This window comes from Panthera uncia, chromosome D4 (assembly GCF_023721935.1).
Source record: "Panthera uncia isolate 11264 chromosome D4, Puncia_PCG_1.0, whole genome shotgun sequence".
Classification (NCBI taxonomy): Eukaryota; Metazoa; Chordata; class Mammalia; order Carnivora; family Felidae; genus Panthera; species Panthera uncia.
The window spans coordinates 72647060-72674986 of record NC_064807.1 but is presented as its reverse complement, the minus strand read 5'-3'; the positions used below and the strand labels follow the sequence as shown (position 1 = coordinate 72674986).

Here is a 27927-nt window from a genome sequence, read left to right as displayed (position 1 = left end):
TGTGTAGAGCACTTCTAGCAAAAGCACTGTGCCTGAGATAGTAGAGGCTCAGCTGTAGCAGTCACATGCACACACACGCCACACACCACACACACCACACACACACAACGTGCACGACACACCATATGTGCACACCACACATGCGCGGCATGCACAGACCACGCGCCCAGCGCCACGCACACACACAGCACCCAGAACACGCCCCCCACCATCTGCACCCGGGCACTTCCCCACCCCCACCCTCACCACCAGTCCTTCCCCTTTCTGTGATTTTTTTTTCAATCCCAGGTTTATATGCAAGCTTGACACATCCCAATCCAGTCAGCAGCAATTTTTGTTTAAAAGATCAGTGTTTCCATATTCCCGCTCTCTTTGAACTTGTCTCCACATTTCATGCTGCCACGGACTTGTCCCCTTTGGATAAATCTCCACTATTATGGGTCCTTTCTTCCCAGATATCTAGCAGCATTTCCAGATTTCAGGAGAAGCTGATAGGATCAAACTGAACCCTTTAGAGTCATTATACTCCAGTCCAAGGACTCCAGCTTCTCTGAGGCCCAGCAGAGACACATTTTCTGCGGAGGTCTTCTGAGCTGCAGGCCTCACTGAAGAGAATGTGCAGCTTCTCAAGCAGGAAGACGTTTTGTGGCTGAGTCTAAATGAAACAGAAGTTGCTTTGTGCACACACACACACACACACACACACCCCGGAGTAGGGAAACCGTCATTTTCCTACTCGCCCTCTGACATCAACCACCTTCTCTGTAGCTACAGTCTCTCTGCACTCAAATTCATCCCTGGCAATGAAAAATGAGCCTCTCCCCTACCCTTGCTGCCGCCTTTCGCCTCACGCCCCCAGAGAAGAGTTTCTTCGTGTGGCAGCCGGTGAAGGTTTTTTTCCAAGTCACATGATCCAGGATGCAGGGGGAGAATCCTTCTTGGAACAGAGATGGGCCCAGAACCGAATGAGATGAGGAGAGATAGGGTGTGCTGTGGGAAGACTATATAAGAATGGACCCACGGCTGCAGCAAGCACTCAACCGAGTGGCCCCTTCTCAAGACACAGCCATGCATGTGCCAGAAGGCTCCGTCGCCAGCCACTTGGGAACCACGAGTCGTGGTTACTTCTATTTCACCACGACCGTGCTGGCTTTGTGTCTCGTCTTTGCTGTGGCAACCATCATGGTGTTGGTAGTTCAGAAGAAGGTAAGTGGATTTCTCTTCATCCCCTTTCCTTTCTGACTTATGTTCGGTTTTCCCCAGAGAGAGAGCCTTGAGGATAAAGTAATAAATTAGTTGAGAAGAAAAAAAGAAAAGTACATCTATCATGTAGAAAGAGGGTGAAAAGAAACAGGAACTTAAAACTCTCAGAAATAATTTGGCTTTTAAGAGAAAATGTGTTCAGCCATCATCTCAAAACTTTCCGGACTCGTGTGGGCCAAAAAAAGAGAGAGGAGCTATTAGCATTAAGAAATTAAGATTTAAATTTTGCTGGGCCAGAGACGTATCAAAGAAGGAAGTGATAAGGAAATCTGATAACAGATCTGCACAACGTGTTACCATGTCTTCAAGGTCTTCTGACCAGATTGTAAGGTTCTATATTCTCAGTGCAAATGTTCCAGAGATCTCTGGGGCCTCCTCCATTGCCAAGAGCTTTCTCAACAAGGAGCTAAGTTTCAGAAGCCAAGGTGCATATGGGAAGGAGCAAGACAGAAGACCAGGCTTAGCTTCTCAGAGCTAATTAAAGCCCACAAGACAAAGCTCGCTCCTGAGCACTGCTTGGAAGAACTTAGGATGTCACAAAAAACACGGAGCAGAGGAACACAATGTAGAAATGTTCTTAACACCTGTTCCCTCTGAAACTGCTCAGAATACTAAAACTACAAGCAATTATAGGTACCCACTGTAGAGGCAAACTGTCTCAAGAAATTGACTTTCTTTGGAGGAAATGGTAAGATTTGTTGTAAAAACAGAAGAAATGAAGGAGGACACTTCTTATTTTAGGAAATCAGTGTTTACAGACAGTCTGCCATTGCACATTTTGTAGAAAATACCATATTGATGGTATATGTTGCTCATGAATTTTTTTAATGAAGTAGAGTTTAGGTCAATTTTGATAATTTGAGAACCTGATCTCTCTACACACCCTGCCAAAGTGGGACTGTTTCTGGTCCTTCCTTCATAGCTCCCATTTTTCATTACAGTCCTGCGAAATTTGTTCCGGTTTTCCTTCAATTGTCTTAGACTGAATGTTCCATAACTTATAGATTGATGAAAAGAACTAAGCTTTAAAAGATTTTGGTATCTGTGTCTCAAATGTCATCAGCTTTTACGTTTAAATGAAGCTTTGAAGCTCATCTCTCCATAAAGGTGACAGAAAACAGAATTGCCAACATTTGATTTAAATAATACAATTTATGAAACTCATCCTTGAATGGGCTCATCTACATCTTCTAAAGAATAACACTCTTGAAAATATTCTAGGGCATTTTTTTTTGGTAGAGGGTATATAATTTCTGTAATTCTAACTTGAAGTAAACCAGAAGTATATCATTTTATAGCAGTGGCCAAAAAAAAGAAAAGAAAAGAAATTGAGGTGGCCTTTAAGAAGTTTTTAGTTAAATGTTGCAGCTAGAACTGTTAAAAAGTAGGGAGGGAAGGATGAATGGAAGTAAGGAGGGAGAAAGGAAGGAAGGGAAGGGAAGGGAAGAGAAGGGAAGGGAAGGGAAGACGGAAGGAAGGTAGGTATTGGAGGTGATGGTGATATATAAAGATGGAGAGAGTTCTAGAAGGGTCCTTATTCAAATCCATTCTTTCTAGGAAGGAACTAGAGTGGATCTTTCTGCCCCATTTTTGTGTATGTGGAAAATCAGGAACAGAAAGGAGACAGGTCTTAACTAAGCCATCCTGAGAAAGTGATAACATCAAGACTGCGCTTGATTGTTTAATGAGAACAGCATTCTCTTTGCCAATACAGCCAGCCACAAAAGCACTAAGAAACTTTGCTCCTGCTTTTCCCTTGGGAGCTTTATTTTCTTGTGCATCCATTTCCTTGACTTAACTCCTCACATTAGGATGTGAAAAGATTCACTTCACAATCTTATTTGTATGGTTTGGTGTGCTGTAGTTTTGTAGCCTGGGAGATGTCAGTTACTTGCTTAAAAGCTAAGGCTTGCAAGACTAATTGTGACATTAAGTGTTAAATGTTTTGCACATATCATTTTCAATAAATTATTCAGGCATTAACTATTGCAAGAGCTAGAAAAAGTTATCCCCTTGAGTTATCAAGTAAGGCTTCTTGTAGGAAGAGGGAATGCAGGCTGATTTTACGAAAGGTAGAACTTAGATAAACAGAGAGATTCTAACAGAGACCTCTGGTAAAGAAATCAATGGGAGAGACCCAAGAAACTTAAACTCATATCCCAATTATCAAAAAATGGAATGGGTTGATGGCTATGTAGCACTCTGTGTGAGGATGGATGGGGGCAGTGATGGAGTACCATGAAAATGGTTTCCCTTGTGTTGCTTATGCAATGTACCATCTACTAATGTCTTTAAAGTCCCTGTGGTGGCTTTTCTTAATCTATCTTTAGGCCAGTATATTTATTTTAAAATATTATATTCCTATGGCTTAAGAAAAGTAAACAGTACATAATGGAAAAGAAATTAAAACTCACTCACACCCTTCCCACCCAACCACCAATCCCTCTTTCATGAGATCATCACCATTAACAGACTCTTCCATGTCTTTTCAAAAATACATGCATCTGTAAATGCACATGTCATTATAGTAGACTCATGATTTTGCACTTTGTTTTACTGACTTGACAGTCTATCTGGAGATCATTCCATGCCAATACATGAAAGTCTGTCTCATTCTTTGGGAGAGTCACATAGTATTCTATTGTATGACTACTTCATAATCTATTTTATCTGTGTCTAGTGAAGGACACTTAATGTTTTTCTCCAGAAGTGTTACCCACTGTGCACGTCTGCAAGGATATCTGTGGGATAAATTCCTAGTGATGAGAATAGAATGTGTATTTTCCACTTCAATAGATATTGTCAGTCAGCCTCAAAAGATATTGTACCAATATACTCTTGAGGAAGTAAAAGTCCTACCAACAAGGAGACACCTATTGACATCCATATGGGAAGACAGAAAACTGCTTTAAAAATTTTTTTTTAACATTTATTCATTTTTGAGAGACAGAGTGTGAGTGGGAGAGATGCAGAGACAGAGAGAGAGAGAGAAAGAGAGAGAGAGACAGAATCTGAACCAGGCTCCAGGCTCTGAGCTGTCAGCACAGACCCCGACATGGAGCTCGAACTCACAGACCATGAGATCATGAGCTGAGCTGAAGTTGGATGCTTAATTGACTGAGCCACCTAGGTGCCCTGAAAACTGATTCATTATTAAGTAAACACAACAGAGTACATGCATACCTCAGGATGAACTGTTACACAATTTATATAGCAAAGCAAATGAAAAAAAAAAACAATACAATTGATCTTATCTCCTCCAGAGACAAAAGGTTATATAAGATAGGCTGCAAGGTTGACAGAGGTGTCATTTCAAAAGGTTCTGAAGTCTTCAATCTAAGGGCTATCTCTATAAACCTGGAGACTGGACTTATCCAGTCCCTGAAGTGATTTATTTACATTCTAAAGGTTAGAACAAGGGGTCAGGATCTTCAGGTTTTTAAGGAGACCCTTTCTAGAAAGGAGAGAAAGTAGCTGCCTCCTTTCCCTTTATAAGTAAAGATACTTTTTTAAAATTTTTAAAAATGTTTTTATTTATTTTTGAGAGAGAAAGAGAGAGAGAGAGAGAGCATGTGCACAAGTGGGAGGAGGGGCAGAGAGAGAAGGAGACACAGAATCAGAAGCAGGCTCCAAGCTCTGAGCTGTCAGCACAGAGCCCAACGTGGGTCTCAAACTCATAAACTGCGAGATCATGACCTGAGCTGAAGATGGGTGCTTAACAGACTGAGCCACCCAGGTGCCCCATTTATTTTCTTTTCTTTTTTTTTTTTTAATGTATCCTCCCAAAACCACTCTACCTGCCCACCAAGAGTGGACTGAGCATCTGGTTAGGAGTAGTGATTACTGGTGGCAGTGGTACGGTTTTTTTGTTTCATTTAAGTTCAGATACAATATAGGGATGAGTTGAAATGATCCATGATGCTTCTCTCTACCCCTGATACTCTCTCCAATGCATTCAATTTGTCAATTAAAAAAAGTCCACTGGAAATCTTCTAAGGGGCAAGCCCTGTGCTAGGGTTGGGTAGGGGAGGACCCAAGTGGACAGGGCAGGACCCTGGTTTCCTTGGAGTTCTCTAAGTGAGGCCCAAACACCCAAGAGCTTGAGTTCAGGGCAGAGTGGCACAGAAGACCATAGATAGAAGGAGAGGAAGCGTTTCTGCTTGGGATGAGGGCGTGGCTTGCAGAAGAGCTAGAACGGAAGCTGAACCTCTTTAACACCCATATAACCTTTCACCTAAATTGGCCATGTTAACATTTTGCCCTATTTGTGCTCTTTTTAGATGTATGACAGTAAGGTGCAGACAGTGTAGCCTTTTACCTGCACATGTCTCGGCACCCATCTCCTCCTAACTGCAATGCCATTATCACAGCCAAGAGAGTCAATGTCAACTTAGAGATACCATCTAATAATAATGCACAGTCCGTATATCAATGCCCCACCCTTGTCCAAAAATATCTTTTACAGCAGTTGTGCCTTGTTTTGTTTGGGGATCCTAAATCCATACTCAGGTCACACACCACATTTGGTTATGTTTTTTTCACTCTAGAACATTGCTGTTTAAAGGGTGATCCCTTAAACAAGCAGGTGATCCTGCTTGTTGGAAATGCAGAATCTCAGGCCCCATTCTAAACCAACTAAATCAAAACCTGCTTTTTAACAAACTCATATGCACACTAGAGTTTGAGAAGCAATCATGTAGCAATCCCCCCTGCGCTTTGTTGTTTGTTTCTCAGGACATTGACTTTTTCAAAGGGTCCAGGCCAGTAAGCTTGTAGAATTGGCCAAGTTTCAGATTTTTCTTAGTGTTTGCCATAATTACATTCAGATTAAACTTTAGTACAATAAACAATAGTTTGTAGGCAGTGTTACATACTTCTTATTGTGGCATGCCTAGAGGCACGTTAAGTTGTCCCATTATTGGTGATGATGTTTAATTCCTTAAGGTGGTGACCACTGGTGAACACCTTTTTCCTTCTTATTAATAAGTAATCTATGAGGTAATACTTTAAAGACCTATAAATATCTTTCACTCAGCAGTTTGGGCATTCCTTGATGATCCTTGTCTAAATCAGGGAATGCACTGAGGGTTGAAGAATGATGGTTGCCTAATTTTATCATTCTTTCCGTATTTATTAACTGGCATTCTTCAGTAAACAAGAGCTCTCCACTGGAAGGATGGTGGCAGGTGGAGCTGGGGCAGGGCTTTCCAGGTGAGGCAAAAGAATGAGCAGAGGCACAGCCCAGAGGAAGGCAAGCCCAGGTTTCAGGAGAGGAGTGGCAGGGCCAGAACAGAAGTCAGCCCACACTGCACAGGAGAACAGCAGGAAAAAGAGGTAGCTGGCAAGAAGCATGGATAGAAGTAGATAAGAGAGTAGGATGTTACGTCCATCAGCAGACAAGGAAGATTTCCTAAACCCAGGTATGAGCCCAGCTTCCCATGGCCATTCTCCATTCCTTGGGGAAGGAAGACCTCAGGTGTTCTGATTGCCTGTTGAGTAATGTCTTTAAGCCCTTGCTACTCAAAGTGTGGTCCACAGCCCAGGAGCACTGGCATCATCTAAAAGCTTATTAAAAATGAAAAACCTAAGGGTCCATCCCAGAACCAGAGTCAGCATTTTAACAAGATCCCTCAGGCAAAAAACACTGCTTTAAGCCACTCTGGTCCAGTTCCCACTTATACTACCCATACCAAAACAAACACTGCCTCCCAAAATTGTCTTTCTCCTGAGGACTTTCCGTGACCTCCATCTACTTTCTCATTGACTCTCAGGAGAATTTGCTGCCCTGGCTTCATCCTGTCCTATTCTAGAAAGGCAGCATAGTATGGTATTAAAGAGCATTGCCTTCCGAGTCAACACACTTGATTTGACTCTTTTCCTTGCTATTCACCATTTGTAGAACCTTCCGAAATCATTAAGTCACTTCTCTAAGTCTTCATCAATCACTAACTCTTGGGTAAAGACCAAATGAAAAAACACATGGAAAGCATTAGCCCTGGAGGACCAAACACCTTCATGAAGTGCTTACTCATGCTAGCTTGAAAGTAAAGGAGACATTCCTGAAAAAAAATCTCCAGGGCCCATCTTACAAGACAATGTGAGGCCAGTAAAGAAGGGGATATGGAATCTCCCCAGCATATTCCAAACATTAGTTGCCTTGGGCCATTTTTAATCAGAGAGGACATCTTTAATCAAAAGCACATTTGGTATCTGCCTACCTCTGTGCAGCATTATTCATGAAAGAAATGAGCCTTTCAAGGTATTGGGGCAAATTAAGCACATCATCAGGATCAAAAGATCCAAAATAGCTATCATTTTCGAGTACTTGCCAACATTTTTTTTATACAGTGTCTTATTGTGTCTGCAACAACCCAGTAAAGGAAAGGGTGATTAGCCCTCTAATCACAATAATAAAAGGAAACAAGGAAAAAGAGTCATAGGCAGGGAACATGATTGAGATTGGGTCATTTCACCTGGGGACAAGCAGATTAAACATGACCGTTCTTCCCTCCATCCACAGAAACATTGTTGGAAATACTAATCAGATACCTGGAGTCTGAAACTAAAGAAGTACAATGAAAGAGGGGTGCCTGGGTGGCTCAGTCAGTTGAGCGTCCGATTTTGGCTCAGCTCATGATCTCACAGCTTGTGGGTTTGAGCCCTGCATTGGGCTCTGTGATGACAGCTCAGAGCCTGGAGCCTGCTTCGGATTCTGTGTCTCCCTCTCTCTCTGCTCCGCCCCCCCCTGCTCACGCTCTGTCTCTCTCTCCTTCAAAAATAAATAAACATTAAAAGAAACAAAGAAAGAAGTACAGTGAAAGAAGTGTAACTGGTTGGTAACCATGGAAATAAAGTTTCCTGAGCTACTCAATGGAGCTGAGAATGACTGCCTGGGAGGGTCCATTAGCTTATGTCTATGTCCAGCCTATGTGCTATTGACCTGAAAGGCAAGTCGCTGGGCAAGATGGGCCACATTTCTCCAGCCAGGACCCAGAACACCAGACAAGATTTGGGAGAGAATTCTAGGACTGAGAGTCATCTTTGCCAAAGAGGAGTTGATGGACAGCACTAGATCATGCCAAGGGCATAAACAACTCTCAGCAAATTATAAAAGTCACCATCTCTTTACACCTTGCCGTTCTACGGCAAGGATTGCTAAAGGGAGGGGAGTGTAGGGGAGAATGAGCATCTCCATCCTTAGCTTCTGAAGCTAGCATCTCTCTCGGGGCAGTGGAAAGAACACCAGAAAATTTCAACCCAAGATCTGCCTCTGATTCATGAGTATTTCAATTTCTTGTTTTATTAAATTAACTTGATGGACTGAAAGATGTCTGGGTTCGCTTCTGGCTCTGCTTCTCTGATATTTTCTACCATGGGCAGCCAGGAGAGCTATAGAGACCTCATCCCAGGAGCTCTCCAAAATAGGAATAATCATACTTCTGTCTTGGATGCCCTCGGCCCCGGGTGAAGGTTTAAGCAACAAGATTCTTTCTTATACAAAGATGTGCTATTTTTGACATTCTCCTGCATAAAGTTAGGAAACCAGAAAGCCTTCAAATGACAGACAGAGGCCTCCTCTGACCCTCATATGAATGAGGTCCTCCCCCCAGATATTATCTCTTACAACCTTGTTATGTATGTGAAGTGTGTTCTGTGGATCAGGAGCCTCAGCATCACCTGGGAGTTTGTCAGAACTACAGACTACAGCTAAACCCACTGTATCAGAATCTGCATTTTAACCAGCTCTCCAGGTGATTCGCATACTCATTACAGTTTGAGAAGGGTTATCTTGAAACACTCTTCCTTCACAGCCCTTGCCTCAACTTGCAGTTCAATTATATATTTATTTGGATATTTTAAGTGACTGCTTTAATGACTAAGCCATAAAATCCACAGGATGTCTTCAAGTGACTAACGTAGTTCCTGGCACACACCAGATCAGGTGTTCATTCAACATGTGCTGAATGTATGACTCTCTGGTATTTCCCGGACTACTCGTAGAGTCTGGAAATGGCCCCAATGGTTCTACTATGCCAGCCTTCTCTCACTGTCCCTGGATACTTTCCTGGATGGCCAAGAAATTCAACTATCTTAGCATTGCATTTCAGTGTAGATGTTCTTCTTTGTGCATTTGCACATCACACTAATTGATGAACATGCTTGGTAGTAAATTGGCTGTTCATTAGATTTCGAAATGTTATTTGCAACCTTGAAGAGGCAACAGAGGGGAATTTTGTGATGTCAGGTTTTCCTATGAACTGCACGCATAATTTATGAGAGACCACAAATGTACTATTGTTACTTAGGTTAAGAGCTTTCAACTAAAACACTAAAATAATAGACTATTAGAGCCGAGAAGGAAGGCTATTCCAAGCCAAGTTCACTTCCTTCGCCCTGAAAAGCTGAAGCCCAAAAGTTTACACTGACTTCTGCCGTCTCCAAATAAGGGCTATGCCAGGGCTTTGCCTTCAGGAGTCTTCCTCCACTCACTACAACCCACTTGGAATGGAGAAGAGATCCATTTATCAGAAAATGAGCCATCAGTGGAAGGCAAAGGACAGCACCTCCAGGGAAATGATGGAATAAAAGGGAAACTCCAGATAGTCCTAGTTGTTCAGATAGAACACTAAGGAAGTAAGATGTGCACAGCTGCTAACTTCTTGCTCTGGACAAGGTTGGGGAGTTATTTCCACCCATGTCAATGTCACGCTTCTGTATTAATATTTCAGTCCAGTGCACTACAGGAGACCCCCACCCTGACAGTTCAAAAGAGAAATAAGATACCTTATACCTTCTTGGCAAGACACCTGAGGTGTGGCTCCATGGGTGAGAGGGGCGGGGAGAGAGCCTAGGGTGGGAATGTCAGTCTCTAAGGAATTTATTAGGGGTGAAAAATTTTGCCCCTCTGGTTCTGTTCTCTGCTTGCTCAGAGCACCCCAACAAGAACTCCCTATCATTCCCTCCATTCCCTCAGGTTGGAGGACCCCTCCTTCAGAACACAACCTGCTTCTATCAACCTTTTACTTACCTGTATAAATATTTATGTATATATTTATGTTTATTATACAATAAATAATCCAAAATATAATGTGAATTTATAAATATATAATATTCCTATGTGTTTGCTTTGTTCTATCATTATAAATATTTGGATATTATAATCATGTATAAATTTATAATAAAGTCATGAGAGCAGGGAACCAATTTAATTATTTATGGTATCATCACAATGCTTGGCATATAAACATTCAATTAATTCAGAATTTCCAACCACAGGAAATATAGAGATGTACCTTCCAAAGTATGTTTACAGCATACTTTCACTATTTGATGAATCAAATACGGAAAAAAACCCACATGTATTTATACATTAGACTTGCTTGTTCTTTTGTTGACCAAAGGGGGGAAAATATCAAATGCAGAGGTGAAAACAAAAGCCCTGGACAGGGTGATGAGTTACAGATTCTAGATCCCGACCTGCCATAAACTTTTCATTTTACCCTGCTCAGCCCCGACTTCCTCACCTGTGAAATGTGGACAGTAAACCTTGGCCTCACCTTGCATTTCTAGTAGGCAAGCTATCAAGCAAATGGGTGAGTTTTCAATGTAAATTAGGCCTGTGAATTAATTTTTTTTAACTCAAGAGTCAAGTGGAACACAAATTCTAAATTGCACAGCACTTTGAGGACCAGAACGGAAAAGAAAAAGATAAGTTCTTTCCATTGAATGACAATCTCACACTGCCTCTCTTTTTCTTTCTTCTCTTCCAGGATTCCATTCCCAACCCACCTGGAAAATTCCCCCTTAAAGGAGGTAAGACCTTGGAATTAGGAGTAAATATGTAGTGAATCATCCATGTGACATCATAGTGGAGTAACAACCAGGAGCATCATAATATTGCCCAACAGAAAAGTGGGTGGAGGCAAAGGTGGAGGCTGCTCAGATCTGAGCTGGTGCATCTGGATTCATCCTAGCAGCCTCTGTTTGGCAGTCTGGTGCCTACAGCTCTCCCACTAATGAAAGTTCTACCAGTGACCTAGACTATCACGTGGACATGGATAGGAATGCAAAGCAGTGTTGTGTTAAGAGCTTGATATCTGGAGTCAGACAAGTGTGGGTATGGATCTTGGCTCTACATCTCACTGGGAACCTTAGCTTTTCATCTATAAAATGGGAATAATAATATCTACCTCATGAAAGTATTAGAGAAGCCAATCAGATCTCATCCATAAATTGCTTGTGGTGGCTACTGGCATATAGTAATCATTAAATAACTGGTAGTAGCCAAAATGCATAATGAAGGTAGGATTGTAAAAATAGACTTTCTCCTCACCCCATATGTTTCCTATCATTGAAGTCACTAATCAATGCATTGTCTCTATGAGTCCCAGAGTTAGCTTAACATTGAGGATGAAAAGCTTTGAGATCATCAGGCAAACATTTTGCTTGCACAGAAGAGGAAAAGTAAGACCCAGTGAAGTGTCATATCCAAGGTCATTTGGAGCCAAACCCAGAACCCCGATGTCCTCATCTTTCATCCAATGTTTTATCCACCCCAGAACATGAACCCATCTCAGTTCTGTAAACTCTAGAGCCTAGACAGTAACTACAGCTGGATAACCAGACAGATCAGAAAAAAAGGTAAAAGAGAAAGGGTGGGACAACATAGGCACCCAGCTAGAGACACCAGAGCATCCGTGGGACGAGAGAACACAAGTGTGTGAACACAGCCCCAAATCCCAACACCATCCCACTAGGAGTTTGGTTTAGGATGCCTCAGTCATGCCCTTCCTTCTATCTGTCACAGAGAAATTTAGACAATAGAAGCAAGTGCCCCAAACAGACAAGCATTCTGGACCTTTCAAGGAAGACTAATAATTATAGCTTTGTCAACAATAAGTTAACCTTGGCTGGAATTACTTCGCAAGTGACCACAACTCACCTATTGCCTCTGTAGTGCAGAAGCAGCCATAGACTGTACAAATGAGCAGAGAGCTGTGGGGCCATAAAACTTTATTTACAGAATGAGGTGCTAGACTGGATTTGACCCACAGACCAGAGTTTGGGACCCTGTTACGGAAACAGCACAGGCTTTGGCATCAGAACATGTAATGCATGCTCTCATGGAGCCTTGCCAAAAAAAAAAAAAACAAACAAACAAAAAAACAAAAAAAAACCAGGCACACTGACTCAGTGTCATTTTTCCTTCTCTGCTCCCACCATCCCACCACCACATCTACCCGGATCCTCTAAGGAAGACCAGAACTTCTCATTTCTTGAGAGAGAGAAGTCATCTGTAACAGGAACATACTTCAATGATGAGGATAGTATTGATTAGGCAATGGGACCTCAACCATTCTGGATCTTGGTTTCTGCACCTGTAGAGCACTGCCCATCATGGGTTTGCCAAGCACAGGGGGCTCTAACTGCTGGTTTTGTCCCTATGATGTTTTTCACCAGTCCAGAGTGAAATAGGAAGAAGGACAAGGTAGCCCCTTTTTCTCATAGCCAACTATTTTTAATGTAAGGGGCACTATTTTCTCTAAGAGTACATCCTTCCCTAAAGCATTAAAATGTCCTTTCTTATACAATATGAAGCTGATATGGATGCAATTTGAGTTATTTTGTTTTGTTTTAGTGGGCACAATAGACAAAATCAAAAACTGTCTACTCTACATTGGTCACTGAATTTTCATTTGGGGGTAATATTCTTTGGTCCATGAAACACAAAATTGTGGGAGCCATGAAATAGGTCACTTATCAAATCCCTTCTTATCTTGGCCATCACTGTGTCAGAATATACACTAATCCAAAACCACCCTCAGCTGACAATTCCATATTTCTGCAACCAGATTTTAGAAATGATAATAATAATCCCCACCAGGGCTATGAAACTTTTGTTAAAGATCTTCCCATGCCTCTTCTGGATTGATTTAGCTTCACTCCTGTGAGCAAACCACACGGGGGTTAGTATTTCTATATTGCAGGTGAGAATCTGAGGTCCAAGCCATCAAGGTGACTCACTTAAGGTCATCCAAGGAGCTGATGGCAGAGCAGGGATCAGAATCCAGGACTCTTCTGTGTTCCCTGTATGATGTGCTTTGGCCATGAAATGTTAGTGACCAGCTATGTGTAGTCCCTGGCTGTCTCCTATTTATAATGCACATCTACATTTCTCCTCACTTGGCAAACTGTAGACACAGTAGTAGGGTGAGGTGGAAAGCATATTACTTGGGCTCCAGAACTGATTTTCATCCCAGCAGTCTGTGTATCTCTGGGCATCTGTGTGCTAAAATGTGTGTATCTCTGTGTATCTATGTGCTAAAATGAAATGAACGGGTCGTTCCAGCTTTGACACTTCATGATGCTTTGATTCAGTATATAAATATAGAAGAAAAAAAAAGTCTAACGATAATCTTGAGGAAATCTGTAGCCACAACCTCCTTTCCCCAATAAGCCCCTCTTAAACAGATACAAGCAGCACTTTTCTCCTTTTGAAAAGCCATTGCAAGACATCCAGCAGGGAGGAGCCATCTCCCAGAAACCCCTAGAAGGAAGCTCCAGAGGTAGCATGTGGTTTGTCACTGGGGTGGACAACGGCAGAAGCTAGACACTTTCCAGAATGCCCTCTGCCGGCTAATGCAAATCATACATCATGAGGAGGAAACCAGCAGCAGCCCAGAGCCTAGGAAGCAGGGGTAAGGTACCTTAACACACAGTGACACTTAGCTGCAGATTAACCACAGGAAATCAAGCCTCTGTAATGAAGGGATTTCTGAGTCCCAACACAAGCTTCCCATTCCAGTCAGGAGATTGGTCACTAGCAGAGTTCCAGCTCACACTGATTCCACTGTGCTTAGGACACAGTGGACCATTCTGGGGGTTCAGCAGGAAGCCCCACTTCTGTGGGCCAGGAAGAGCACAGGGAGGAGAACCTTGCCCCACATCCTTCTCCTCTCACCTAGAAAATAGTTAATAAGAAGCCACACACAGAGCCACCAAGAGGGTGACATGGGACAGCAAACATGACCCTTGTCTGTCCCCTGGCTGGGCCTATGTCCTTTGCACACAGAGTCCACTCTGTTCTTTCATCCCCAAATAAAATTACTCTGTCCCATCTCACTAGGGTGAGGAACCAAGGTAGGGCTCTGGGGAGAGCCCTGGGCTTCTGGGCTTTTTCTCCTCATTTCTTGTTCCAATTTTCTGCTCCTGCCACGTTTTGAATCTCACACGTGCTCATGTAATGTGGCATATTTGCCCAAATCACAACACAGGCATCTTTGCCATCAGTTCCAACAGCACCCCACCTCTGTGGATAACTATGTTTGCCACACCGTTTAGGGTACAGAGAGAAGTTGGTGGGGCAGTGCTTTCCATCACAGAGATGATGCACATTGAGTACTAAGTCCCTCTGTTCTTGTAAGACCTCTGCCACTCCAGCCACTGGGAATTTCTCAAGGGACAGCTTCCCGCCCTGGGGTTCAGCCCTCCACCACCTGTGTACTAACCTTCTTTCCTTCTGTTTTTTCCTCCTGTTTTCACTTCCACCCTCCCCTTTTCTCCTCACAAACTCTGCCTTTATTTTATAGAATGTTTTTGGATACCTTGGTATCAGCCACAGGCTTTCCCAATATCCCAACATATAAGTGACAGTTCTTTCCACACCAGAGAAATTCTGTAGACAACTTTTCAACCAGTTTTTCTTTTATTCCCACACTACATACATAGGAGGCTCTGGCAGAGTGAAAACAGTGGACACTGATGGGGCACCCACCTTGTGCCAAGCACAGGGCTGAGTGTTTCACCACTCACCAGGCGGTCCTCACAACATGCCCCAAGGATGTTACTATGCCTGTTTTATAGGGATGGAATCTGGAGCACAGAGCGGTTTACTCACTTGCCTAAGATTGCACAGCTAGTGAGGAGTGGGGCAAGACCTCAAAATCCAGGCTGCCTCACCTTGCACTTTCCTTACCCAGGATTACATTGCCAGATGCTTAGTAGAACATCACTGTGCTTCCTTCCGGTGCCCCTACCGGTTCTCTAAGGTTGGGCTCCCTTCCAACACTTCCAACAAGGAAAAGGTGCTTCCTTGGCACCTGTTCCCACAGCTGTTTGTTTTCTTGTTATGGAGCTCTGGAGTGGTGGGGGACATACAGAGCCCATGACAGGGAATCTACAAGCCATATTGAACCCCTAGCTTTGTGGCTGAGATGATATGAGACCCAGAGGATTCCTTCCCTCCCCACACCCTCCAGTTAGAAGTTGGCCTCTCCTGTGAGTGTCATGGGCCCCTCATATCCAGAGGTTCCTAGGGGCCCTGAGGAAGGGGAAACAGTGGATATACCACATGTGGGTCTTGACAGCCCCTTTAGTGCCTTCCCCACCCTCATCTGAATACCTTCTCCTTAATCCTGTCCCCAGCTGGAGATGGGCAAAGACAGAGAACAGGGTTGGGCTTTGGAATACCCACATTCCAGTCCGGGGACTTGAAGCAACACACTTTCCCTCTTGGGAGCTGGAGTTTCCTGTTGTCAAAAATATCAGGAGTGAGGGAAGAGAGCCAGATGACCTGACCCTGGCATGGATTTTACTTTGAGGGTGACATTCCTGGAATTAGACAAATTGACTATTTACCATTCTAACAACTTACAATTTTACATGGCTTGGCAGACTACCCTCCTCCCCATTCCCTCTGCTAAAAAGAAAGTGTGGGCATTAAAAAAAAAATGAAGTTTGGCTCTTTAATTGTACCTAGTGAACCCATCCACAGAAACAATAAAAACCTCCCATTTGGGGGCAATGAAACCAAATCACGGAGGCTGGCTACTCACCGATCCCCAGCTGTCCCTGATGTCATAAGGCTCTCTGTGATCCAGGTGGTCACAGCCACACCAGGACACCACACTGGCAGCAAAAGAGGCAGGTAGAGAAGCAGCACCGTCCCCCATCACCCAGAACGACTGAAAACAGCAGAGACCTTACTTCCATCAGATAGATTGAACTGGTTCTCAATTGCCCAATTCAGCAGTTGTGGTGTACCTTTTTGTTTGGTTTTGTTTTAACTTTTCACAGCAAGATGGGACACTTCTGCTCAGGGAGCAAATTGCTTTTCAGATAGCCATAGTCCTCAAAGATCCTATTTGCTCCTCCATTTACTTTAAACACACTCAAAACCCACTCTTACACTGTCTTTTTCTCAAGGCAGAGACAACAGGGATCGGGAATCTGTCTACAAGAAATAAACTAGAAAATGGGCCACTCAGAATAAAGTGGAATAGGATCCTGCAGAGGCAATCCAGAGTGCTAAAGCAACTTATATGTAATCTCTACCTCTTCCCACCAAGAAAAGGGAGTGGGGGGAGAGAGGAGATCCAGGGGAGGTGAGGAGAGGGGTAGAAACAAGAGGAGAGAAGAGGGGAAAATATTCACATCACTAAGAAACATATTAAAATTTATACTTGAATTTAGTGCATTCAAATTACAAGGCTCTAAATCTAGAGGAAATCCTCATCTTTCCAATACTTCAGAGAAGGAGAAAAGGAAAGAAAAAGAAGTAAAGGAAGGAAAGAGGGATAGAGGGAAGTAAGGAAGGAGAGAGGGAAAGCAGGACTTGGATGATATAGCCCATCCAAGCTCTCTGGATGCCACCTGTGCTGGCTTGAATTTCTACAAGTCCAGCAGCGCAAGCCCTCGACCAGGGAACGGGAGCCAACCATCACCTAGCATCCCTTGGGCGGTGAATGCCAAGCTCATGGCTATGCATTATCTCGTCTGACTTTCCAGCAATTCTTAAAGGGAGATTGTAATTATTCTCACTTTGAGGAGAATTCAAGGAAGCTGAACGACTTTGCAAAGCCACACAACTTAGTAAAGTAGTCGAGGTAGAATTTGAACCCAAGCCTGTTTGGGTTCCTAAGTGTGCTAACTTCCTAACTTCCTAACTTCCTAAGTATGCTGTCATACTTCTGCATCTAGAATAGCTAGGAGGTGTTTTTAAAGTTATTTGAAATGTTAGCAGAGTTCACCATGTGACTTCAGATTCACCTTGCCTTTAAAAATATTTTTTATAATGTTTATTTTTAAGAGAGACAAACAGGCATGAGCAGAGGAGGGACAGAGAGCAAAGGAGCTACAGAATCTGAAGCAGGATCCACACTCTGAGCTGTCAGCATGTAGCTTTACACAGGGCTCAAACCCATGGACCGCGGGATCATGACCTGAGCCAAAGTCGGAGGCTCAACTGATTGAGCCACCCAGGCACCTCTCACCTTGCCTTTTAAAATCTAGACGTTAAAGATGCTTCTTAAATACACCTCAATAACATCAATTCCACCTGCATTTAAATTAAGTGAATTCCAAGAAGCCCACCCAGATAGTCAGATAGGTTTAGCTTAAATACTGCCACAGGATTGGGGCGCCTGGGTGGCTCAGTCGGTTAAGTGGCCGACTTCGGCTCAGGTCATGATCTCGCGGTCCGTGAGTTCGAGCCCCACGTCCAGCTCTGTGCGGACAGCTCAGAGCCTGGAGCCTGTTTCAGATTCTGTGTCTCCCTCTCTCTGACCCTCCCCGTTCATGCTCTGTCTCTCTCTGTCTCAAAAATAAATAAATGTTAAAAAAAAAAATTTAAAAAAAAATACTGCCACAGGATTAAAAAGACACCAAAATTCCAAAAAACTGTCAAGAAATTCAAATGGATTTCAGCGTGATCTCAATTTGTGTCTACTGGTCACTCTTTATGGGCTTAACACAGAGCATGCCATGCCAGGATGAGTATTCTCCAAATGATGTTGTAAATCCAGAGTTATCTAGTTGTCCTCTGTTTAAGAAATAAGCCATCTTGGACCTTTTCCACTACTAGTTGGCTTTGTGGCATTAGGGAAATGGTCAAGTTAAAGCCAGTTGAAATGACCCATAGGTTAAGGATCCACTTCAGTTCCAAATTGTACTGATAATGGAGAGACTCTCCCCTAGATGTCACTGTTGGGACTCCCCTGGATATTCCGCCAGATGGAGGGACTACCAGGACATGGTAGATGCAGTCATTAAGATAATGCCTCTCCTTCTTGGAAGGCTTAAAATATTTTCAACAGATGGAAGGAGCATTCTACACACTTTTCTGGAAGTGTCAGATGGTCTCAAACATTTATGCACATAGTTGAGAAACTTCAATCCACCATCTAATGCCATGAGCTTTGCTTTAATGAGCATTTCATCAGCCAGCTCACTCTGCTAAGTGGCATTGCTAAGCTGTCTACTACAACCAGGAAAAGGGGAGTAGGGGAGGAAGGGACTACCATTTCCTGAATGTCCCTCTAAGCCACATGCTGCACTGGCCACTTGACCCTCATTGCATCTTTGCAACAGCCATTGGGGTTGATTATTATCATCCGATTTTACAGATGCAGTAACTGAGGGTCAGTAAGGAAGGTGACAGTTAAAAGCCTTGACCAGAGCCCAGATGCTCTTTTTGAGATGCACTGTGTTTGTCTCATCCTAATATCAAACTGGAAGGTGCCTGGCACTCTGACCACATACCATCTGGCTGGAATGGTTGGCATGGTTTCTTTTGCCACCTTGGGCTTTGTTACATCTTGATGGAAGCCTCCTCAAGACTTTTGACTTATGGCTTGGCAGGGTTCAGCACATGGGCCTGAAGGCACCTGTTGGCATTCCTCTGCAAGAGGGAGCTCATCAGTGCTCTTTTCCCAGTACCTCCAGCTTTTTCCTCAGTTTTAGTCCAGTGTGTATGGTGGCTGCAAACCCACTTCTTCCTACATTTAACCCTCACTCTTCCATGGAAAGACATATAAACAGAGGACATAGCCCTAGACTAAGAGTAAGGAGACTTGTGCTCTGGACTCAGCTCTGCCACTAATCTATTGTGACATCTTGGGCCAGACCCTCAGTTCCTCTGGGTTCAATGACCCCAGTCATAGAACTAGGGTCTTGGTCAAGTTGGCATCAAATGGCCCTTTCAAGTCTGACATTTTGAGATCTCAAGGGGAGGGGGGGTGGGCCAGTCTTTAGGCTGCCATTATTCTGATTTATAGAACATGATCCTTTCAACCACCTTAAGCAACATCTCTGTCTCCCTAGCTCTGTCTTCTGTGAAACTAGCCTAGAGGGTTTCATTGGCACTTACTTCTCTCCAGGCTTCCAAACAATGTCCAGAAAAGTTCCATGATCCTGGAGGAGGCCAAGCTTGGGCTTATAAATCTTGCCCATCTAAAGGCCTTGGTCTTCAGAAAAATTTACAGAGTGCTTAAGTTGTTTGAAAGAGGGAATGCTCCACAGAAAGAGTAAGATGCTCAGGCTCTGGTTCTGCCTCTGTAATTAACTCATGGAGTGACCTAGGACAAGTGTGCCATGGGAGTGACATTGGGGAACACATGTATTATATGATTACCAAGCCTGGACCAAGTGACCTCTCAAGGAACTTGTATTTTTACAAACCATGAAAATCCTTACAGATCCTGGCTGTATATAACTTAAGATTGTACCCAGACAGGAAATGTTCTGTTCTACCACTGCAGGTGTTTGGAAATCTAAATGTGTGAACATAGCTGCCTATATGGGGTAGAGCAACATGCCCACAAAAGACAGACAGCCAAAACTGGGACTGAATTTCTCCCTGCTGCAGCAAGCCTGGCCATGCATAGCAGTCTACACAGTTTGCAAGGATAAACTAGAAGGGCCCTTCTAGATCATCAAACCCATACTGCTCTTTACTTAGCTAAGGACAGTAGAACCCAAAGAGAGGAAATTCCAAGATTCTAACTCCCAGGTCATCAACTCAGCCATGACTTACAGACAATTCTCATTTCTCCGACCCGAGTAGTCAGTTCTTCACACGAAACCCCTCCAGACATCACATTCATCTAGGAAATAAATGAAACAGTGGTATGTTCTCTCAGCATTCAAAATTCCAGGGATATCACAGGGTTCCCACTACAGGTAACACCACCTGTTTGTAAGTCACTCCTTCTTGTCTTCATAATCAAAACAGAAAGTCATATCATGGACTCATAAGGTGACACATGGCTGGTGACCCATGAAATGTCCATCTGGCTCTTGACAAGACACTCATGACCCTAAATCAGCCCAACATGTCTTTGAATAGCACTAACTGGTCACATATTTGAGCTGCCAGCCCTGTGATTTACAATGTGATTTGTGTGTCTTTAGAGAAGGTCTTCCCATAGCCTTATCTGAGAAATAGGGACAAGGACAGTGTTTGTTGTTAGCCAAGTGCATCATCTCTTCAAACTTCCACGTGGAGCCTTAGTGTTTGGGCCCCCACAGAGCAGGCTGCACTGCCTTCCTGCTGACAGCCTATCAGATGTAAAAGGCCAACAGCTGCCTTCCTCTGGGCTCCTCTCCACATTCAAAATCCCCTTCCACCAACAGCTTCCCCAGTATCCTGTTCCCAGTCCCCTTATTCAGGTGGCTCCAGCAATGCCAATCTTGAAGAGGGTTGCCTATGTTTTTCCTTTTGTTGGAAGCCATGTAAAAGATTCGTAAAGAAAAACTAAAATACACCTTGCCTTTTGACTTCAGGAAATGCAAATGCTTCAGAATGAGGTGTGTGTGTGTTTTTTTTTTCCATCCTTGGGTTTCTCAGAATTACAGCTGAGGTCAACCAACCAAACACACAAAGACTGAAGGGGAAAGGAAAAACAGAACGTGCATGTGTGAGAGGCCAGCCCAGACTTGTACTTCTCCAGCCACTTGTTTACAGAAGTTTCCCTGATAGATGCCACCGCAAGTGACATGATGTGAGGGGGCCTCTGACCAATGAGCAGAGCCTGTTTTTGTAATTCTGATTCTCATGATGTGTGTTGGCCTCAGCCCAAGCCCAGGGCATGAGTCTTTTAATGAGTCTCTATCCTCCCATTTAATCTAAGCTCACCTGAAGAACTATGGGAGGATGAGGTTGGTATTCCAGCCCCAAGGGGAAAGCAAGCCAAGCATCCCCATTCACCTCACTCATGCCAGAAGTCACCTGATATCCATGGAGGGAAGTAAAAGGGACAGACTAGATGACTCAATTCAACAAACATTTACAGAGCATCTTCGGGGTGAGCAGTGGGGAGATATAAGTAGCTGTCTCTGCCCTGAGGGTTCACAGTCTAATGGAGGAGGCAAATAGGCAAACAGGGAAGGTCAGAGATGACTTCCAGGCTATGCATTAAATAAGGAGTAAAACTCCAGTGAAGGGAGATTCCAGGTGATGAGGCAAATTAACCAGTATGGTCATCAACGATCTACCTGGGTGTTAGAGTCAGACAGCCTAGGTTTGAATCTCACTCCACCACTGACTAGCTGTGCAAATGTGAACAAGTCATTAACCTTTTAAAGCCGTGGCTTCCTTGTATACGGGACAGAAATCATTGTAGTACCTTTCTCATGGGGTGGTGGCGAGAAGTAAGTGAAAGACAGAATGTAACACACTTAGCAGAGTACCTGGAAAATAGCCAGCATTCATTTTGTACTAGCTGTTATTTTGTCTACTACTGCTATTGGGATTGAGAGTCTGAGGGAAAGAGGGAAGGTGGGGTGTGAGACTGGAAAATGCAGTAGGGACAGAATGCTAGGAACCATGAACTCCTGTGGAGGATCTTGGCCCTGATCCTGCAGGCACAGCAAAGTCAGAAAGGGATTCAAGCAGAGAAGAGACACAGGCAGGTATGCCTCACTGCAACTTTTTCTGACTTGATGTTCCACATACTGGCCAGGAGGACCCTTAACACCATTCACAGTTCATTAGAAAATAAGCAGGCCTCACATTGTAATTTTGATTCTAACACCTCAAGAGTGTGGGCTGTGGTGGAAACAGGCAGGACCGAACACCAGGTAAGAGATGGGATCAAAAGAGTGGCAGCTGGCCTACCAGTCCTCATCACCAAGGAGACCTTTGGCCCAGAGCATCTTTATGGGTTGAGGGCAGACAAGGATGAAAACTGTTCCCTGCTTTTCTGGGGGTTGTGGTGATGTGGCAGGGGTGAGGGTAGGGGGGAGTTGTTGGCAGTGAGCTTGTTCAGACAGCAGAGGGAACTCTTCACTTAACTTTCAACTTTTCCAAGGCTCCATGGGGAAATGAGGAGGCCAGAAGGGATTTCCTCAAGCCTGGGGCAGAGAGGGAAACCTGGCAGATTGTGAGCCCAACAGATACCAATCAGAGATCCAGGGAGCAAACACATCAGAGTATGACTGCTTCAACTGAACTGGCCCATGGCTATCTAGTCTCTGATGGACAGAATGAATGGTCACTCCAGAGACACCATCAAAAAGAGGTCAGTGTCAGGTCTTAGATCTCCCAGATTTATAGATGGGAAACCAAGATCCAAAGACAAGAAGGAATTTACACAGAGTAAGTTGAATTCATGAGTCATTGCAGGAAATGTATAACTTGGTTCTTTGCATATAAAATAGTTTCTATAATAAGAAGCTGCTAAGCCAGCATCACCAGTGAATATATTAAAAATATTTTTATTTCTTAAATACCAAGATGACATAAACACTGTCATTTTCCCCTGCCAAGGAAACTCCAGATAGCAGGCTTCCTGCTTAGATCTCTTTAATCCTATATCCTCTTAAAATTGAGCACAAGAATGTGTTTATTGCCACTGTCCAGCAAATTATTTTGAGGAGGAAACCTGGTCTCTGGAATCAAACATGGGGATAAATCTCAACGTTATCACTAACCTCCTTGACCTTGTATCATTGACTATGTCTAGGCATCAGGATCAATCTTGCAGAGTTATTCTGAGAATTACATCAGCAGAAATATATAAAAGTACACAGACCAGTATCTGGTGCACTCTCAAAAGAAGGATAGCAGTAATTACTATCAGTCTTATCATTCTGACCATCCCTGCCTGGCTGAGTGATGTGGGACAATGTGCTTAATCTGTCTGGTCCCTAGGCTTTTTTCCATCTGTAAAAGGGACTTAATAATACCACTCTAATAGAGTTGCTGCAAAGATTAAGTGAATTGAAGTATGTAAACCGACAGGAATGGCACCTGGCACTTAGGGGAATTCAGGTCATATTAGTTTTCTTCCCCCAATTTCCAGTCTTTTGTAAATGTCCAAGTGGAAGCAACCAATTGAAAATAACCTTAAGGTACTTGGTGGCAAAAATGATAAATAAACAGGTTTCCTTTTAGACCTCCAAATGGAAACAGAATGCTAATTGTCTCTATCAAAGGGTCATGGAAAAAGATCTGGTGTCTCCAGTTCCCAAAGTAGAGTAAGACATTTAATGTGTGATCTCCTTATTTTTAGGAAATTGCTCAGAAGACATCTCATGTATACTGGAAAAGGCTCCATTCAAGAAGTCATGGGCCTACCTCCAAGGTCAGTAACTGAATCTAGGAACTCCATCCATATGAGGGCCACTTCCTGTGGCCTTTTTGAAACCTCTAACCCAGAGGTCACAAGTAGAAGCCCATGGCTAAATGTGACCTGCAGATATGGTCTATAGCCTGCATGCTATTTTTTATAATTTGATTTTAAAAGCCTTAGGGGGAGGGGAACCTGGGTGGCTCAGTCAGTTGAGCATCTGACTCTTGGCCTCCACTCAGGTCATGATCTCACTATTCATGAGGTCGAGCCCTGTATCGGGCTCTACGCACTGACAGTGCAGAGCCTACCTGGGATTCTCTCTCTCCCTCCCCATCTGCCCCTCCCCTGCTCTCTCTCTCTCTCTCTCAAATAAATAAATGCACATTTAAAAATATATATTTAAAAAAGGCCTTAGGGGTAAAGGGGAGAACTCACAAGACTCTTCCTTCCTCAGCCTCCTTCCCAATTTTGCATTACCAACCTGGCCTCTGAAGGCATTTGTGTCCCACCCCCATGCTCCCTCTCTATTCAGCCACATACAAGTTTTGGGCCAAGTGTACAGTACTTTTCCTCATGAAAGAGAAGCAGGCTTTTAGTCTTTGCCTCTGTCAAGTTATTCACAAGGGAACCACAAAATTGCCTTGTCCCCCGACCGACAGCTTAATGAACATGCTGGCACATAGCCTATTTGCATATTGCAGCATGCATCAGGTAAGAGGCCCCTTATAAAGGAAACAATACAAGGCACTTACACTGCGAAAGCTGAGATATGGAGAGGATGGCCAAGATTCTCTGAGTAGCCATTCTGCCCATTTTAAAAATTCAATTTTGCAGCTAGATTAGTTCTCACTCTTCAGTTGAATCACAATGAGGTCTAAAGGGAAGGCAATTAAAACGAATGCCAGCTTTCCAGTTCTGAAAGGCACCCTGACTAATCAGTGCTGATTTTCACTTGTTAGGACTCAGAGAGACTTGGCTTTCCACACGAAAATGTCTGCCACATCGTCTGCTTTTCTATAAATCCCAGCTGGGAAGAGCCCCTTATTGTACACTTGTGTGATCTATACAATTATGTTTGGCTGCCCTTTTAAAGAGAGGAATACATTAAAAAATTCAGACAATGAGTTGTTAAGGATACATCTTAATATGAAAATCAACAGACTGCAGTTCTGCTGGACACTTGATGCCTGAATTGGTTACTAATTGAAAAAAACTAAATATCATATCTCAGATACTTTATGCAATGTCTACCAAATAGTACTCCCTTATTGATGAAGCATTCATTGATTGATTGAATAAATCAACATGATGGTCCAGAACTTATGGGGGAATACAGTACAAGAGCTCGCAGTCTCAAGAGGGAAAGATAGTAATAATAATAATAATATAATGTAATATAATATAATATATAATTAAGTGGAAAATGATTCTATAAGAGGTAGCAGTCCATTACCATGTATGTTCTGACCCTTCAGCTTTAAGCATTAGAGAAAAAGGAAGAGGGGTGTTTTGCACCTGTCCCTTGAATGTTAAGCAGTGCCTAGGTTGAGTAAAATGGAAGATATTCCAGATGGTTGGAACAGCAGGCAATACTATAGAAAACACGAGTCTCAAATGGGAAACCTTGAATAAAAACTTCACATTTCCAATCTGCCCCTGAAATATGCCCAATAATTCTGTCTTCTTATCCTTCTCTTTCTAGTGTCAAAGCATATAAACAAATCCAAGTTGTCTTGGAACAAAGATGGCATTGTCCATGGAGTCAGCTATCAGGATGGGAATCTGGTAATCCAGTTCCCAGGTTGGTACTTCATCATTTGCCAACTGCAATTTCTCGTGAAATGTCCAGAACATTCTGTTGACCTAAAGTTGGAGCTTCTCATCAACAAAGATGTCAAAAAGCAGGCGCTGGTGACAGTGTGTGAATCTGGAGTGCAAAACAAAAACATATACCAAAATCTCTCTCAGTTCTTGCTGGAGCATCTGCAGGTCAATACCACCATATCAGTCAAAGTGGATAAATTCCAGTATGTGGATACAAACACCTTTCCTCTTGAGAATGTGTTGTCCATCTTCTTATATAGTAGTTTAGACTGAACCATTTTTCCTGGCCTTCAGGAAGAAAGCAACTCTCTACCATACAGTATTCATCCATCAAACACTTGGGCAAAAAGAAAACTCAAGACCAAGACTAAAACCACAAAGTGTATTAAATAACACGCTTCTCCTTCTTGTCTCTTGGGAAGATACAGCTCCAGGGTTTAAAAAAAAAAAAAGAACAGTTTTGAATGAAGTATCTTTCAAATAGAAGGCAGGGAAGCAAGGCAGTGTGGTGGGAAAAGCCCCACATAGGTATTAGAAGGGATGGATTCATGCCCTGGCCCAATCACCAACTCACTGTATGACCTGGAGCTATTCCTTTCCCCTCCCTGGAACTCTGGATCCATGTCTGAGAAGTGAAGGGGCTGGATTTGACTCTATCCAAAATCTCTACCATCTCAGAAGACCAGGATCTCTCATCCCAGACTTGTGAACTAAGATCCCAAGCAGTGTTCTAGAAGCCCTGTAACCAAAGGAAAGGCCCTCACACCAGTATAAATCCAATGATACTAGTAGTATCTGGCTACATGTCACCTCAGCACAGTCAGAATTTGGGGACAAGACTCAGGGTACCTTGCCAAATGATGTGAACAGTGGGATCTAAAATGTATAAAAGAAAGGACTGCCCAACTGACCATCCTGAATCTAAGAGGCCTCCTGGTATTTGGAAAACCACCTGACCACGCTTGACTCCATTCAAGTTAAAATTGACAGTAAGTCAATAGCAGACACCTTTTGTTTCTTGTGGGGAAGGGCTGTGCATTCTGCAAATGCTCCATCAGTGTGCAGTGGTCATGGTGATGCAGCCATTTGGTCAGGCAATAGCGGCCGCCATTTCTCACATGATCTCTCTTAGGGAACCATTTCTGTGGAGGATTATTAAGGCCCCAAAGTGTTGTTGATAAATGATTATGGCCCTGTAAATGGTGAGAAGGACTTCTGAACAATGGTAAACTCCTCTCCTGAGTTGGGTAACCATGAGATTTCTCTAGCTCCGTCAACCTACCTTTACATCCATCCATCATTTCCAAAGGAGCACCTTATCTGTTTGAAAGAAGGACCATTCAGCTTGAAGTATAAATCCTCAGAATTTATGCTTCAGAAGAAAAAAGGGACCCTTAACTGCCATGCAAAAGACTGGAGCAAAATTTGCATTTTTCTCAAAAAAAGAGGAGGGAAAAGAAAAATGTAGGAAGTCGGGTGCATCTGTCAGAGAAAGACTAGAAAAAAGTGTAAAAGAAGAAAGAAAAAAAAAGACCCAGTCATGTTGGTATGGATGAGAAGGAACTGGAAAAACAAAATAGCTAGGGAAAAAATTTAAGTCATTTGCTGAGCAGCATAGTATGTTAACCTCCTCTTTGGCCTCCTCTATGAAATATTCAGTAAAGTCTACATTTCTCATAACACTTTCTATGAGTAGATTCTTTGGGAGGAGCGGGCATTAGAAGTTTTGAATTGAGCAAGCCAAGTATGTTGCAAACACAGAGACAGGTTTCGAGGACCCAAAACTAGCAAGTAAGGGGGTATGTGGCATTTGAGTTATACTCTAACTCAGAAGGACAAATGAACCTTGTTTAAGCCAACTCATGCATTCTTGAAAAGGTATCTCCAATCTAAGCTTGTATAAACTAAGGAAATTTTCTACTGTCTCATACTCAAACTTCAGAAAGAATCCCATTCCTTCTCTGAGCAGAAACACCTGACTTTTGCACTTGAGTGATTCCTACTCTCAATCTCTGTCAAGCAATGCTCTGAAAGCCAACAGCTGAAGACACAGGACATTTAAAGCAGTTCTGTAGCAAGACAGAAAAAAAAAAGGTAATCATTAGCAACTCAACTGAAAATAATAGGGAGTGGATAACCTGGAAAGTTTAAAACTAGATTCTCTTACTCTTTGAGGGTTAACCAGCCTTTGGGAATGTGGTAGTATCTATGCAAATAAAATAAATAATTTCTCTAACTGGGAACCCAAGCTACCCGAAACATATGTCCCCTTGGGCAAAACCCAACTGGAGCTCACACACACACACACACACACACACACAGTATACATGCGGAACTTGTATAGAAGGATGATGTGTGAGTTGATAAGAAACTATCAGTGTAGATGTGTTCCTACCCTTGAGAAATTTATAAGACTTTCTTTCTCCAAAAAGTTTGGTAACTTTTTCCTCACCCAGTCTGTCTATCACCCACTGATGCCTCCTCAACTTAC

The 27927-nt window shown here is 43.1% G+C and overlaps 1 protein-coding gene across 2 annotated transcripts in view; it reads left to right on the top strand.

The window, feature by feature from the left end:
- The first annotated feature begins 546 nt into the window (after positions 1–546).
- The window catches only part of TNFSF8 (TNF superfamily member 8), a 35598-nt gene continuing 8217 nt past the window's right edge, over positions 547–27927 (top strand). The window contains exons 1-4 of one of the 2 annotated variants that reach the window (XM_049637278.1): positions 547–1206; positions 11034–11076; positions 23553–23624; positions 25315–25416. In XM_049637278.1, the coding sequence (XP_049493235.1) occupies positions 1012–1206; positions 11034–11076; positions 23553–23624; positions 25315–25416 (412 nt within the window). In that variant the 5' untranslated portion in view covers positions 547–1011. Of the gene's footprint in view, positions 1207–11033; positions 11077–23552; positions 23625–25314; positions 26159–27927 lie in introns of those variants that run through there. The other variant, XM_049637270.1, reaches the window with a different exon arrangement.